The sequence below is a fragment of the Acinonyx jubatus genome, chromosome C1 (genome assembly GCF_027475565.1).
Source record: "Acinonyx jubatus isolate Ajub_Pintada_27869175 chromosome C1, VMU_Ajub_asm_v1.0, whole genome shotgun sequence".
Classification (NCBI taxonomy): Eukaryota; Metazoa; Chordata; class Mammalia; order Carnivora; family Felidae; genus Acinonyx; species Acinonyx jubatus.
Window position 1 is genome coordinate 57,343,167 of NC_069381.1, and position 15,802 is coordinate 57,358,968.

At 32.4% G+C, this 15,802-nt stretch overlaps 1 protein-coding gene across 2 annotated transcripts in view; it reads right to left on the reverse strand.

Moving 5' to 3' along the window:
• Positions 1 to 15,802, reverse strand: part of LRRC40 (leucine rich repeat containing 40) — a 46,915-nt gene that overhangs the window by 23,046 nt on the left and 8,067 nt on the right. For both annotated transcript variants that reach the window (XM_027058889.2, XM_015080880.3), the window contains exons 2-7: positions 12,449 to 12,630; positions 10,954 to 11,027; positions 9,061 to 9,190; positions 5,750 to 5,873; positions 1,964 to 2,106; positions 551 to 723 (exon numbers count right to left, since the gene is read on the reverse strand). In XM_027058889.2, the coding sequence (XP_026914690.1) occupies positions 551 to 723; positions 1,964 to 2,106; positions 5,750 to 5,873; positions 9,061 to 9,190; positions 10,954 to 11,027; positions 12,449 to 12,630 (826 nt within the window). The remainder of the gene's footprint in view (positions 1 to 550; positions 724 to 1,963; positions 2,107 to 5,749; positions 5,874 to 9,060; positions 9,191 to 10,953; positions 11,028 to 12,448; positions 12,631 to 15,802) is intronic.

Sequence of the window (15,802 nt, forward strand, 5' to 3'; positions counted from 1 at the left end):
GTATGATCTTAAATTTTGTGCTCTTAAACACTTAACTTGCTTCACACTAGTCTAAGTCCTAACAATCATCTAAAAACATTTCTTCTACATAATCTGCCCTGATTCCTCTCAATAAATGGCTGGTTCCTGTATCTCTTTTAAGCCCCCAAAGCACTTTATATCTCTCCCATGTCTTTACATCCATTTGATAAATTCAAGAAATATTTATCAGGCACCTTCTATATACCAAGGCACTGATCTAGGAGTTAGAGACAGAGCAGTGAACAAAACAGATAAATATCCTGACTTCTTAGTTTACGTTCTAGTGGATTAGAGTAACTTGTAAAATAGATCTGATTCTATTAGTATTTTAAGCTTGCTGTCAAGGACCAAATCTAACTATTCTTTGTAGGTCTGTACATGATACTTGTTTACTAAATATTTACTGAATTCAATTTAGAAAAAAAAAAGATCTCCACGTTTTTCTCAAATATTATTAACTTATTAATTAACTTCTGAATTATAAGCAAATGCAGGCATGATTTCTTATTCATTTGATCTTTAAACTTACCTACTGATATCATTGTTGCTTAGGTCAAGCCTTTCCAAAGACTGTAGTAGTGTAATTTCATCTGGAACAGATTTTAACTTATTATCCCGCAGGTCTAGCACAAGGATAGAATTCAGATGCTTAAGATGTTCTGGCCCTAACATTTCAATCTGGTTTTCACCTACATGTAATTCCTACAAAACCAAAGATCAATCACATGTATTTCTGTATTCAATTTTTATTAGGTAATAAAAATAATATTGAAATCTAATCACTGAAAAACACATGGAAAAACATGTTTCTAATTACTAAGGTGCTTAAATTTTCAATTACAAGTAAGCTATCTTACAGCTAAAAATGGCAAAAACAGAACACTTTCAAGGATTTTCTGGAAATTTAAAAATAATTACAGATTTAATCTGGCAGAAGCTCAAAATCTGTAAAACCAAACCACAGAAATTATTTAGTAGTTAACATTTATAGAATAAAAATACAAATCTAAGAACTATACTAATAAAAAAAAGTAAATTTTTAAAACAAATCAGACTAAGCTTAAAAAGTTATTTATATCACAGTTTGTTATTCAACATTTTCATTAGTGATTATTATATATACTGATTTCCCATTAACAGAATCTATAAATATTAGATGTATAATTAATCTTTAAACAATAACATTTTCAGCTCCTTTTATCACTGCCACCATTCTGTTTAAAAGAAACCCTTTTGGAGCACCTGGTGTCTCAGTGGGTTAAGCTTCCGACTTTGGCTGGCTGGAGTCATGAGGTCACAGTCATGGGTTTAAGCCCCATGTCAAGCCTTTCCCCACAGTCAGTGCAGAGCCTGCTGTGGATTCTCTCTCCCCCTCTCTCTCTGTCCTCTTCCACTCACACTTTCTATCTCAACATAAAACTTTAAAAACTAAAAAACAAGTAAGTAAAACTCTTTTAACTCTAATACATAACAGTATACATGAAGAAAAACAAAACATGACAAATTTAAAAGACAATGTTAACACTATATACTTAAAACCATAAGAAAGTAATTAATTTTAAAGAGACCCAATTATGATCAGGTAAACATGAGAGGTGGCAACTTACAGAATTAGATACATATTCCTCCCTAGTATTCCAGGTCTCCTACAGTATGGCTCCAACTTATGACGTTAGTCTCAACACCTACTTCTCCAGTTGTATACCACTCCCCAGATGAAAGAGACAAATTCCTATTTTTAAGTTGACTATTTCTTTAAAAAAAAATCTATTACTAGCAATACCATGAATGTATTTAGTCATATTAAAATTCTGAAAAATATAGGAAAAACATAGCACCTATAACTAATACATATTCCCAAGGTAAATCAAGATTAAAATTTTCATTTTCATAATTAACTTTCAGAAAATACATAGTTATTTAGTAATCAAGTAAATATTACCTTTAATAACCTACAAGAAGGAAATTCTGGTAGAAAACGTAATTTATTCCTCCGCAAATAGAGCAATTCTAGTGACTCCATGTTAGCCAATTCAGGAGGTACAGTTTCTAAGAAATTTGAATTACAATCCAGATGCTTTAATCCTGCAATACATAGTAAGTGAAAAACAAAAATACCTTAATAAAGAAAATTATTAGTCTATAATTATATATACATTCAAAGAATGTGTACATCATCATGAGGATCATCATGAGGACTTATAAACTCATGCAATACTGATATAATAATCAAGAACCCTAGAATTAAACATAAAGTAAGATTTTTTTTACATTTAATTATAATTAAAGAGAACTGATATTAAAAATAATGTTTAATAAAAGTCCAAGTCATCATATTACTTGGCAATCAAAAAGAATGAAATCTTGCCATTTGCAACTACATGGATGGAACTGGAGGGTATTATGCTAAGCAAAATTAGTCAGAGAAAGACAAATATCATATGACTTCACTCATATGAGGACTTTAATATATAACACAGATGGACATAGGGAAGGGAAGCAAAAACTATATAAAAACAGGAAGGGGGAAAAACATAAGAGACTCTTAAATATGGAGAACAAACAGAGGGCTGCTGGAAGGGTTGTGGGAGGGGGGAAAGGGCTAAACGGGTAAGAGGCATTAAGGAATCTACTTCTGAAATCATCGTTGCACTACATGCTAACGAACTTGGATGTAAATTTAAAAAAAACAACAACAAAAAAAAACCAGCCACATCTTAAACTAACCAAGTTGTGCACATTAAATATGCATAGCTTTTTGTGTCAATCATTCATCAATAAAGTGGTTTAAAAAAATAATAATAATAGTCCAAGTAATCTTTGTAATGGTAAAAACCAAAGTACTCCAGTACTCTGTTAAGATATTCTAAAATACATAAACTACATACTATGAGATATTATTTCCCTCAGTACTTATACATCCTTAAAAAAAAAGCTTAAGGTAGTTAAAGACATATAAAGACGCATGCATACTAGCTGTATGAATGGATATTAAACAACTGTGGCAGTAGTAGCTCAGACATATATATTTAAATTAGGCAAGTTGACTTTCTGCCAAAAAGCCTGGGATTTCTATGTATGCCTTCTTATTCTTCCATCCATCCATACTACTTTTCTCTCCCTGTGTTCTTTCCTTCCTTTTTCTATTTTTGTTTAAATTACATGGTTTTTTTTTTGTTTTTTTTTTAAATTTTTTTTTCAACGTTTTTTATTTATTTTTGGGACAGAGAGAGACAGAGCATGAACGGGGGAGGGGCAGAGAGAGAGGGAGACACAGACTCGGAAACAGGCTCCAGGCTCCGAGCCATCAGCCCAGAGCCTGACGAAGGGCTCGAACCCACGGACCGCGAGATCGTGACCTGGCTGAAGTCGGACGCTTAACCGACTGCGCCACCCAGGTGCCCCTAAATTACATGTTTTTTCTAACATCTTAGCTAACACTATGGACAAGAATGCATACTATATAGCTCAAGAAGGATGTTCTTACTTGCAGCATCTCTCTCTTACCTCCTGGATCTTTCTTTCTTAAAAGGCAAATCAAAAACTAAATGGATAAAAGTAAAGGTCTTCTTTCCATTAAGAATTCAATAAGCAGTACTCCCCCAATCCATATCACAGATTCTTCAACTTGCAATGGCCACCACACCACATATTTTCCACAATTCAGTCTCAACTGTCTAGTTTGAATAGGTGATATACATTTTTTGCTATATTTTGAGCCTACCAATTTTAACATAATGCAAGACTGAGTTGATACATTGCCTTAAACTGCCTCTTTAAGTATTTAAAGAAGTTGTTTTTCAAAAGAATGTACTACTTTCAACAAATAATGTAGTAATTTATGTATTATTTGGCTACAGCATTTTTTTAAATGTCACAATGTGATCCACCCCAAATCCAGTAAATTCTATGAAGAAAAGTTGGTTTTAAAAGCTACAGACCTATTATAGGGACCCCTGGTGGCTCAGTGGGTTAAGCGTCCAACTCCTGATTTTGGCTCAGGTTATGATCTCACAGGGTCATGGAATCTAGACCAGCGTCAGGCTCCATGCTGAACATGGACCCTGCTTAGGATTCTTTCTCTACCTCCCTCTCTCTGTCCTGCCCCCACTCTCACACACACATGCTCTCTCTCCCTCTCAAAATAAATAAATAAACATTAAAAAATAATAATAAAAGTTAGAGACTACAGTTTTCACAATTGTTTGCATTTAAGAGCACTGACTGAGAATACAAGCAGTGTGCAGTGGAAAGAGCAATGGGGATGGAATAAGAGGATTCAAGCTCTTATAGGATCCTTGGCTTTACAATTTATAAGATAATTTCTAAGTCTAGGTTTATGAATCTTTAAAATGTAAAAAATACACATCCCCCTAACGTACAGAACCTTTGTAATGGCAAAACAACATATGTAAAAGTATTCGTTACAAAGAATCACACGAATGTTAGAATATTGTTCTTGGGATCCAGTCATAAATAGTGAAATAATAACCAAATGTACTACTGGTGATAGTTCAAAAGTATCACTGTCATGGCTAAAGGAAGAAAGTATCTAATCATGAATTATGCTGCATATTGGAAAATTTGCCATAAATTCGAAGTATTTTTCTATCAATTTCTCTATGTTTTCCCATCTCTCAAGATAGGTCCATCTAATTTATGGGAAAAAAAATCCATGCTTCTTACATACTAACTAGAGATAACATATTTTATGTTTAGCTCTACTTTTTACTATGTTTACTGAAAAATGGCAAAGACAAGCAAAGTCTTCATTACGAGTAATGAAGCAAAGGCTCCCCTAGAATATCAACTTGATTTATGGCAGATTTAACTTGTGCATTCTTATTACAAATGACTATTAATCTAAACTAAAACAGCACAATTTTACAAATTTATCTCAAAATGATCTGTAATCAACTGCACAAAATCACTTCCATAACTTCCACAAAAGGGAGATTTAAAGAAATGAAGAGGGCTTATATATGATTAGCAGAAAAGACTATATAAGGTAAACAGTGTAAGGCTGACACACACAGTGTGCTCATTAACCAAGAAATAATAATAGTTTGCCTTTAAACAACAACAAAAATTACTAAGATTTTGGCCTCTAAATCAAGAATTCTAAGATGATTAAGTATAATTATTTTAAAGATACTGAAATCTGCCTTCTATTTTTTTATCACTTAATATTATTAGTTCTAGAATACATTAAATATAATGGTTCAATGGTAAACTTCAATAGAACCACTATTTTAACCTTTTTTAAAAAAAAATGATTGACCATTTGGACAAAACTAGACCATCCCTGACATCATTATTTCTGGGCCATGAGGAACTACAGCTATAATGTAACCACGTAAGCAGAATCACCTATGGGAGGGGAATAGCCTCTTAGTGAATGTTGAATGAATGAATGAATGAATAAATGAGGAGATAGCATAGCTCAAAACCCTAATCAATATCTCAGATATATAATTTTACCATAGTTCATAATCATATTTTATTTTCCTCTTTTTGATATGCGAAAATATGTTTTTAGTAGTAGGTGTTTAGGAAGTTAAGCTAGACAATAATGCTCTGAAGAAAATCTGGCTACTTGCTATTGTTTGCTTTGCCAGTATAAAATCTATTATTTTATTTCTCTGTAACTAACTATATTCAAATTTATTTTTCTAAATATAAGTTGCACCAACTTCAAATTTATGTATTTTTTAAAATAGAGATTTACTTTTCATTCCACTTATTTCTGCTGGCAAACTCTTCAGCTGATTACTGGAAAGATTGAGTCGCACCAGACTGGACAGAGAACAAAAACTAGCAGGAACAGTTGTAAGACGATTATTGGAAAGATCCTTTAGAAAGAGAAAGAAAGAAAGAATGAATAAATAAATAAATAAACAAACAAACAAACAAATGATCCCTAAAAGGGATTTCAGAAGTTTGAGGAGATTACAACCTAAAACAAGACTATTTCAGAGGTGGTATGTTTTGTAGCCCCCATTCACAATTTCACAAGTTGTCATTCATTACCTCAGTATTCTACAGACCACTATGTGCCTAATAATGTAGCAGGAAGAAATCAGAATGAATTCTGACTTCAGAAATATTTTACATAAAGGTTTCTGTTACTACTAAGTCATATCATGCATCATGTTTTTAATTTAAAAACCCATTTGTTCATCCAGTATTTATTGACTACCTACGATAAATTAGGCAAACCATATAGGTAAATTGTAATATGAAATGAAAAATTTATTTGCAAGAACGAAAAATTCTTCAAAGAAAAAAAATAAAGCTGAGAAAATGGACATTTTAATTTTTAAGGGAAAAATAGTCCCTCCATTCTTCTGCTGATCTCAGCAAATCTGCTTTAATAGAGTCCAGAAGTTTGCTCTCTATTTTTCCTTCATTCAAGCTTGCCTAATTAATGTCTATACCTGTTTCTTTAAATCATTGTTTCTAGTTTTTCATTAAAGCGTAAACAGTTATGAGAGAACATTTTTTTTGAAACTGCACTTAAAAGACAATCAAATAATACTTAATGACAGTTGAATTAGGTGTAAGTACTTCCCTAGCTAACAGCAAACTGTTAGATAGGGACAACTGCAACAATAGATAAGAAAAAAATGACTTAAGGTAACTTGTTCTCTGAAGACTTTCATTTAGTCTAACATTAAACAGTTGCATTTGTAACCCTAAATCAATTAAGATGATAGAAAAAGGTAAAAATGCTAGATCAGTTAGTTTTTATAAAACACACTGTTACTATCATAAATAACACAGCATATCATAAACTACAACAGGAAACAACAATCTACAACTCTAATACTCTATATACTAAGAGATTACTAACAAATAAATATTTTGTTAATATCAAAAGTTACTGACAATAAATGCAATGTGGTATTCTGGATTGGATCCTGGAACAAAAAAAAAGGACATTAGTGGAAAAACTGGGAAAATCTTAAAATCTATAGTATAGTCAGTAATATTGTACCAATGTTAATTTCTTAGTTTTCAAATATGCCATGAGTATGTAAATTGTCAACATTAAGGAAAGCTTGGTGAAGAATATATAAGAACTCTCTGTACTATCTTTACATTTTTGTAAATCTAAAATTATTTCAAAATAAAAAGCTTAAATAAAAAGGGTTTTGATACAGAAGAGATATTAATTCACAAATTCTTAAGACATTTTAAATAACCCAAATCAACAAAATTTACTAAGAAATTAAACATTATTGCAGTTAATAATTGTATTAGATATAAAGCATTGTATCTAGTTTAATGCATCTACTTTATATATCATTAAATACATTATATATAAATAAATCCATATTTATGCTGTCATTCCTTCAGTAAATATTTATTTAGTACCATTGCTAAGCAGTTTTTATATGCCTTTAAGAAATACTACTAGCTTGGGATGCCTGGGTGGCTGAGTCAGTTACGTTTCTGACTTCAGCTCAGGTCATGATCTCACAGTTTGTGAGTTCGTGAGTTTGAGCCCTGTGTCAGACTCTGTGCTGAGAGAGAGAGGAAGAGAATCTTAAGAAGGCTCCATACTCAGCGGGGAGTCTGATGCAGGGCTCAATCCCACAACCTTGGGATCATGACCTGAACCAAAATCAAGAGTCAGGTGCTCAACCAACTGAGCCACCTAAGCTCCCCTAATATGCTTATATTTCTAATGTTGTAATATATTAGTGCTCACATTTATGATATGATAAATGAGTCCTTAAGAACACAATTCTCAACTGAAATATCCTTTCATTATGCATATGCCTATCTGGGAACCCATAAAAACAACTGGGAACTGCTACAGTTTATTACGTTTCCTTTCTAATCTAAATACTCTTCTTTTTTTTCATCATTTGCTATCTTTTACCATTAAACTTTATAAGAAAATCTGATGGCTCCCTCCTTAGCCATTCATTTTATCTACCTATGCCTTTTGCTTTCCAAACCTTATATCCAATTTGATCAGATTGGATATTGACAGATACTGAAGGAATGTCTGAGGACAGTATATACATTGATTTCAAACACTACAGCAGATCAGGGAAATATCAAGGAAGATGTACTTAAAAGTAAAAAAACAGAGGTAAAAGAACTACTTTTTCCTTTAGTGGGAAATAAACTTTAAGACTAAAGTGATATAAATAAGTTCTTCAAAGTATGTAATAGGGAAAAGAACAAGAATATAAGAGGAATTAACCATGTACAATAGAGTATATATCAGAACAACTAATCTCCATCTAATCTAGCTAAAGTCTTTCAGATTGCAGATTTTACAGTGGAATCTTACTCCTTCAAGGGTATAGTGGAAGAAAAAAAGGGATACATTTTAGAGTCAAATGGACTTATGTTAAAATCCTAAATTCCTTACTTATTAGTTATGTGACTTCAGATGAGATGTTTTTTGTTTTGTTTTGTTTTTATAAACCGTAATTCTGTATCTATTCTAGGGGATAAAACTATGTACCTTGCTATAGGTAAAGCAAAAAGCCAAGTGCCTACTGTTTCTATTATTCTTAAAATAATATCTGTATTGCTTTACAGTTATTTCTATTTAGGATATGACAGATAAAATGAAAATTTTGTGAGGTAATGTGGACATTTTGAAAAATGGGGAGGAAAAGGCAGGCCTTAAAGGGATTATCTAGACACTCATAGGACAGGAGGGTCATAGAGGCAATAAAGGAGGATGGGTATACAAAAGAGAACTGGTATATGCTACAGCACCCATGCTCTATTTTGCAAAACCATAAAAATCCTCTGAATAACAGTCATCCTTGTCACCCCTTTCCCACACTCTCTTCCTAAATTCAAACCTAAGTTGATTTCATAAGAAAAAATAAGAAAAACTGATTTTATAATACCTAATTTAGCAATCTAATTGAAATGCAGTTTCTGATAATCCAGTCATGTAATCAGCTGTCCATGTTCTCATCATTTCAATCATACATTCAATTTCTAAGCCTGGTGAAAAATCCCACCTGCCCCAAATTACATAAAAATTGGAAAATCACAACTTACCAAGTCTTCTAGGTTGAAAAGTTGTTCAAATCCCTCTGGTATGCAAGTTAGTTCATTATGCTGGAGATAGAGGCCCTTCAGGTTTCTCAGATTTGTAATTTCTTCAGGGAGTATTTGCAGTTTGTTATGGCTATTGATTGATAAAATAAATGCTGAGTAATTTGGTCACAACACAATACATAATTCTAAAGGTATTTTTGCTAACTACATGGGCTCATTTTAAAAAATAAAATATGGTGACTAATTTTAAGGACTTCTCAAACTTCACATGCTAATGATGTTAACTCATTAAAATTACAGTAAGCTAAAGCAATCAAATAGAGAGTTTCAAAGAAAACAAAGAAATACAGGTTCTTAACCAAATAATTTATGAACTTTTAATTGTTTCCTTATAACCTACTCTTGATTTTATATGCAATGTGAAAGGATATACTGGACAATTTTTCATACTATGTCTGAATTTTAGAATTTTGACAAGAGACATGGGCACACATACATTATAATGGGAGTCACAGCTCATATGGGGATTATGTTTTTAAGCTAGCACTCAAGACAAAAATAGCTCTTTTTAAGAGCCTGGCATGTCCAGCTGAATGCAATATGTGACTCCACTCTTCTTTGTACTTAGTCTTAACTTTTCTACTCAGTTCCTCTGTAGAGATACTTGGTTTATTGTTTTAGAAGTCCCAAGTCACTGAGCATGATATATTCCTTGATAATTAAGAGATGACCTGACTTAACCTGTCCCCAGATTTATCTTAACTATTTACTTAGGAATCCATTCTACTTTCACACCATATATAATTACTTAACAAGTAACAGGGTGAAATGAGAAATATAACAGGGTAAAAATAACCTTAAATTATACAAAAATAAAACTAGTTAGAACAAAAATGCCAAAAGATGCATTCTAAAATAAGAAGCACTAAAAAACTGTCAAAAATTGGTTACTATTGGGGCTCCTAGGTGGCTCATCTGATTCTAGACTTTGACTCTAGATTTTGGCTCTTGCCTTTACAGGCCATACCCATGCCTTTGACTTGTATGGGGAAGGAGTTCTGATGTAGCTCTAAACAATTAGCACCTTTTGTGTGTAGCTATTTTTGCTTTTGTGGTAATTTTAAGTTTTTCACCAGATGAGGGCTGTAAATTAAGGAACCATTTTCCCTCAAAGCAATGAACTTACCTCCAGAACACAGAGACTTGACTATGCTATGTTAGATAGATCTGTAACCATACCTATTTTATAAACCACAGTTTTTCAAACTATGTTTTGAACACTTAGACCTTTTTATCTACTAAATGAAATCTTCCCAAATCCCTTTTCCCCTAACCTGTGCATATATAGCATATAAGGTTGTTATTTCTTAAAAGTCTAGAGGTACAGATTGAAGGGCAAAAAAAGTTAGTGAGAGCCTTAGCCACCTGGCTTCCCACATACCTAACGAGTATCAGAACCATATCCACAGAGTCCTCAGAAAAGTTTAAAAGCTACTAATACTAAAGCCATGACATTTTTCATCACTAATGAAATAACTGTTTCAAATTTCTTCCTTTGCTTGACCTGGATATTTTAAAGAATATCAAAGTAACCTAAAACCTGAGATATTAACAAAAAGGTTTTCTGAAATAACCACTAAAAACTGTTATATAAAAATAAAACAAAAAGTACTTTAAGAAAATCAACTGGACATTTGTAAAATCAGAAAAACATGTGGGCAATTAATTCTAAAACAAAAATAAATAATCTGAGAAAACTTAAAACTCTTACTCTGCTTTTACCACTTTCTGAGATCATACAAAAATATTTTCTAATGTTAAAAAATATTTTTAAAATATTAGATTTATACCATTATATTAGCAATACTGAAATTAAATAAGCTTAAATTTTACCTGACATTAAGTTTCTGAAGATTTTCTAACTCTCTTATAGCAGAAGGAAGGGATGTCAGCTGATTATCATGTATCTAAAAGTTATTAAAAAACAGTCAATATCTTAGTCTTATAATTAATAATACATGAGCATGAGTTTGTCACTGTACTGAATTCTTCCACAATAATTTTGTTACTGTAATTCAACAGTACTGAGTTGGAGTTTGGTAATTTATTCCATGTACAGAAGAGGAAAAGGAATTTGAAGTTGACCACAATGCTGTTCAGAAACCGTGAAGTGATAAAGTCATCAATTTTAAAGATTACAATTTAAAAAATAACTTTATCTCATTGAGTGGAATTTCAATCTGAAATGAGAGATGAGAAACTAATAGCTATTAGAAACTAATAGCACTTTGATGGTATGATTTATGTCAACATATAGCAAAAAAAAAAAAAAGAGAGAGAGAGAGAGAGAGAGAGAAAGGGTAGGGGGAACCTCTCTCATGTTCTCACAGAACCATATTATTTTGAAAGTACGAGAAACCTGAGAGAACACCTAAAGCCAATCCATTCATTTTACAAATGAAGAAAATAAAAACGTATCTAGAAATTTCACCAGATCCAACTTTTTCAAACATGAATTAGAAGATTTCTGATGTTCCTACATAAAGTACATCAGAACTCTGTAGATTGTGAAACAAACTACTCATGCTTTACTTCACAACACATGGCAACTAGAGACTAAAAACAGTCTCTTAATATACACACAAAAATTTATGTTCAATAATTTAAGTCAGCGTTGAAGACAAGTTTAGAATAAATTAATTTTAAGTGCTGCTTTCATGTCTAGAATAATGATGAGAAAAATAATAGCAATGAAAACGGATAAGCAGCAGCAACCACCTGTTAAATGCTGATTCTGTTTGCATGCAATAATGCATTTAATTCTAAGAACAAGTTTTGGGCCGCCTGGGTGGCTTGGTCGGTTGGGTGTCCGACTTCAGCTCAGGTCATGATCTCATGGTCCGTGAGTTCGAGCCCCGCGTCGGGCTCTGTGCTGACAGCTCAGAGCCTGGAGCCTGTTTCAGATTCTGTGTCTCCCTCTCTCTCTGCTCCTGCCCAGTTCATGCTCTGTCTCTCTCTGTCTCAAAAGTAAATAGAAGTTAAAAAGAAAAAATTTAAAAAATAAAAATAAAAAAAAAATAATTCTAAGAACAAGTTTTAAAAATAGGTAGTAGTGTCAGTCCTGGTTTATAAAAGTGGAAACTGAGGCACAATGAAGTTACTTTGCAAGGTTACACAGCTATCAAGTGGCACAGTCAGAAACTGAAGCCTGATGTTCTGTATGTACACTCTTAATTATCATGCTATACCCACCAATAACTTGTTATTCTTCCTACAGTCTACCAATTAAACATGGGTTTTCTACTTTTTTCTGCTTATGAAGCCTAAATTTAGCCTTAGAGTCTCTTAGAGTCGCAACTAATGACATATTTAGAATCAGTCAACTTACATCAAGAACAGTGAGTGCAGGCAGCAGTCGTAGATCATCTGTAAGTGACTGAAGTTTATTGTTGGATATGATTAGTTTGGTCAAATCCGTCTGCTCCCACCATCGCTCAGTAGCACTGAATGAAAGATTCTGATTAGCTTCCTCAGGGATATCCACGTTTATTCTCCAGACACACTGAGGTACTATTTCCATCACCACCACACCAAAAAGAAAAAAAGGAAAAGAAAGAAAACAAGAAGTGAGATACTAAGTGGCATATTTTTATAATAGCCATGCAGTTCATCTATTGGAAAGTAATTTCTGAAACATTAAAAAAAAATACTTAAAAACAATTCAAACGAACAATGAATTACAACTAAAGTTGATTTTATTCAAAAACAGAATATGATATGTATTTTACATATTAAATCTTTTATCTTCATTCAACTATATTTACTATATACATACTCTGCACAGCACATTGCAGTCGACATATAATGCAAATAAAGAAAGGACTCTACCATTGCACTAATAGAATAGGGAGAAGGCATGGAAATCAACATTTATAAAGTGATGTCATAATTTTATAACATTAGTATATACTGTCTGAGAAAACACTGATGTTAATAATAGCTAATGATAATAGCTAACACTTACAAATACCAGGCAATTTTCTAATATACTATTTAAACCTCGTAACAACTCTGCGAGATAGGTGTTGTTACTATTCTCGTTTTATAGACAAGAAAAATGGGGCACAGAGAGAATGTATAATTTACCCAGGGCTACACAGCCAGTAAGGAGCAGAAATGGGATTCAAACACCTGTAAAGTTATACTACTGTCTTGACTCTCGGTGGATATTTGGAAAGCATAACTGACTCTGGTAGCTGCTCTCTATTTTACCTAACATACAATTTTATTTCTTACCCCATCACACAACATTGTGTGAATCCCATTGGAACAACTATCGCAACTCCTGTAACACAGCAAATAGACTGTAAGTTGAACATGGAGAGTCGAGGTTCACCACTATGAAAACTGAAACCTCAAGAAGGTACTAACTTGCTATAGCATTGTAGCAAAACTATTTTAAAGAGTCCTTCATTCCATCATATAAGTAGGACTACATATCAGTCTGATTTAGAACTTTGAGCGTTATTAATCAAGGCAACAATCAGTTATACCCTGCAGTCATTGACTACGATTACAGAATGATACTAAATGAAAAAGTGCAAAGTTTCAAGTTCAGGATACTGAAGTACAATTCAGGTTTACTAGTCTGATACAGTGGATTTATGGAAGCAAAGCAATTCTCCTTAAATCTATGAGACTTATACACACTCAAAAAAAAGGTTTCTATGAAAAAGGTACAGCTGACATTATACATAAAGGTGAAAGACTAAGGGCTTTCTCTTAGTGTTTTCTTGATGCACATTCTCACTACTTTAGAATTTTACGATGGATCCTGACCAATGCAATAAAACAAAAGAAATAAAAGATGTTCAGGTTAGAAAGGAAAAAGTAAAACTGTCTCTTTAAGAGATCATCTATACAGAAAATCCTAAGGAATCTATAAAAAAAAATTATATGTAATGAGTTTAGAAAGTGCACAGAATTCAGGATTAATATACAAAACTCAACTGTGTTTCCATGTATTAGCAATTGATAAATGAAAATATTCTTTATATGTTTAAAGATTTATAAGACACACAATCTAAAACCATGAAATATTCAGGGTTCAGCTTAACAAATATATGCAAGTCCTGTGGTATGTAAATATAAAATATGAAAACTTAGAGAAGATCTGGGTAAGTAGAGAAATATACCACATTACAAACTAATTATTAAGATGTCACCTCTCCCTAAGGTGACTTACAGCTTCAGCATAATCCTAATCAAAATCTCAGGAGGCATTTCTATAGAAATTAACAAACTGATTCTAAAATGTATTATCAAAATGCAAAAGAACTGAAATAAGTTAAATAATTTTTTGAAACAGAATAAAGTTCTAGAACTTAACAGTACTTGATTACAAGTCTTACCATAAAGCCTGTCAAGACACTGTGGTATTAGCATAAGGATATATTAATCAATAGAAAAGAAAAGTTAAGGAAAATTCTACACAATAATATATTATCCATTGATTTTCAATAAAGGTGCCAATTTAATGAGAAAGAGAGTCTTTTCAACAAATCACACTGGAACTGTAAATTCATACGGATGAAAAAAGGAACCTCAACATTTACCTTATGACATACTCTGAAATTAACTCAAAATAGATCATAGACTTAAATATTATAGTTAAAACTATAAAAATTCTAAAAGAAAGCAGAGGAGAAAATCTTCACAGCCTTTGGATGGAGAAAATTTCTTAGTTCAGAAAAAGTACAAAACCCAAAAGAAAAAAAAAATGATAAACTGGACTTCATCAAAATTAAAACCTTATGTTCTTCTAAAGAAATCATTAATCCTCAGACTAAGAAGATATAATAGATTATCAATAGAGATAGATATCTGAGAAGTACTCCTATCCCCAAAATAGAAAAGGTCTCATAACTTAAGACAAATAGTTCAATTTAAAAATAGACAAAAAAATATGAACACTTGGCAGATACACAAATGGTTAATGAGCAGTTGAAAAGATGCTCAACAACATGAGGCATTAAGGAAATGTAAATAAAACCGTAAGGACATACTGCAACACGATCCCAAGAACGGCTAATGTTAAAAAGGCTGACAATAGAAAATGTTGGTAATGACGTGCAGCAACTGATTCACTCATGTTACTAGGAGCAAACAGCTTGGTAAATTCTTAAACAGTTAAATGTACATTTATTTATCACTGTATGTCCACAAATTCTACTCTTAGGTATGTAACTCAATAGGAACGATAATGTATGTCTACACAAAGACTGTATTTGAAAGATCATGGCAGTTTTATTCATAATAGTCAAAAACTACAAGCAATTTGAGGTGCCTGGGTGGTTCAGTCGGTTAAGCATCTGACTCTTGATTTCGGGTGAGGTCGTGATCTCGTGGTTAGTGAGTTTGAGTCCTGCATCAGGTTCTGCACCTTAGTGCTTGGGATTCTCTCTCACTCTCTCTCTGCCCCTCCCCTGCTTGCTCTCTCTCTCTCTCTCTCTCTCAAGATAAATAAATAAACTTAAAAAAAAAAAACTAGAAGCAACTCAAATGTATATCAACAAGTGATTGGATAAACAAATTGAGGTATATACATACAATAGACTTACTCAACAATAAAAAAAAAAAAACTACTGATATAAACAACATGGATGAACCTCAGAAAACATACTAAGCAAGGGAAGGCTAAAGCAAAAGAAATCAAAATTGCAAATCTGTAATTCCATGTAAA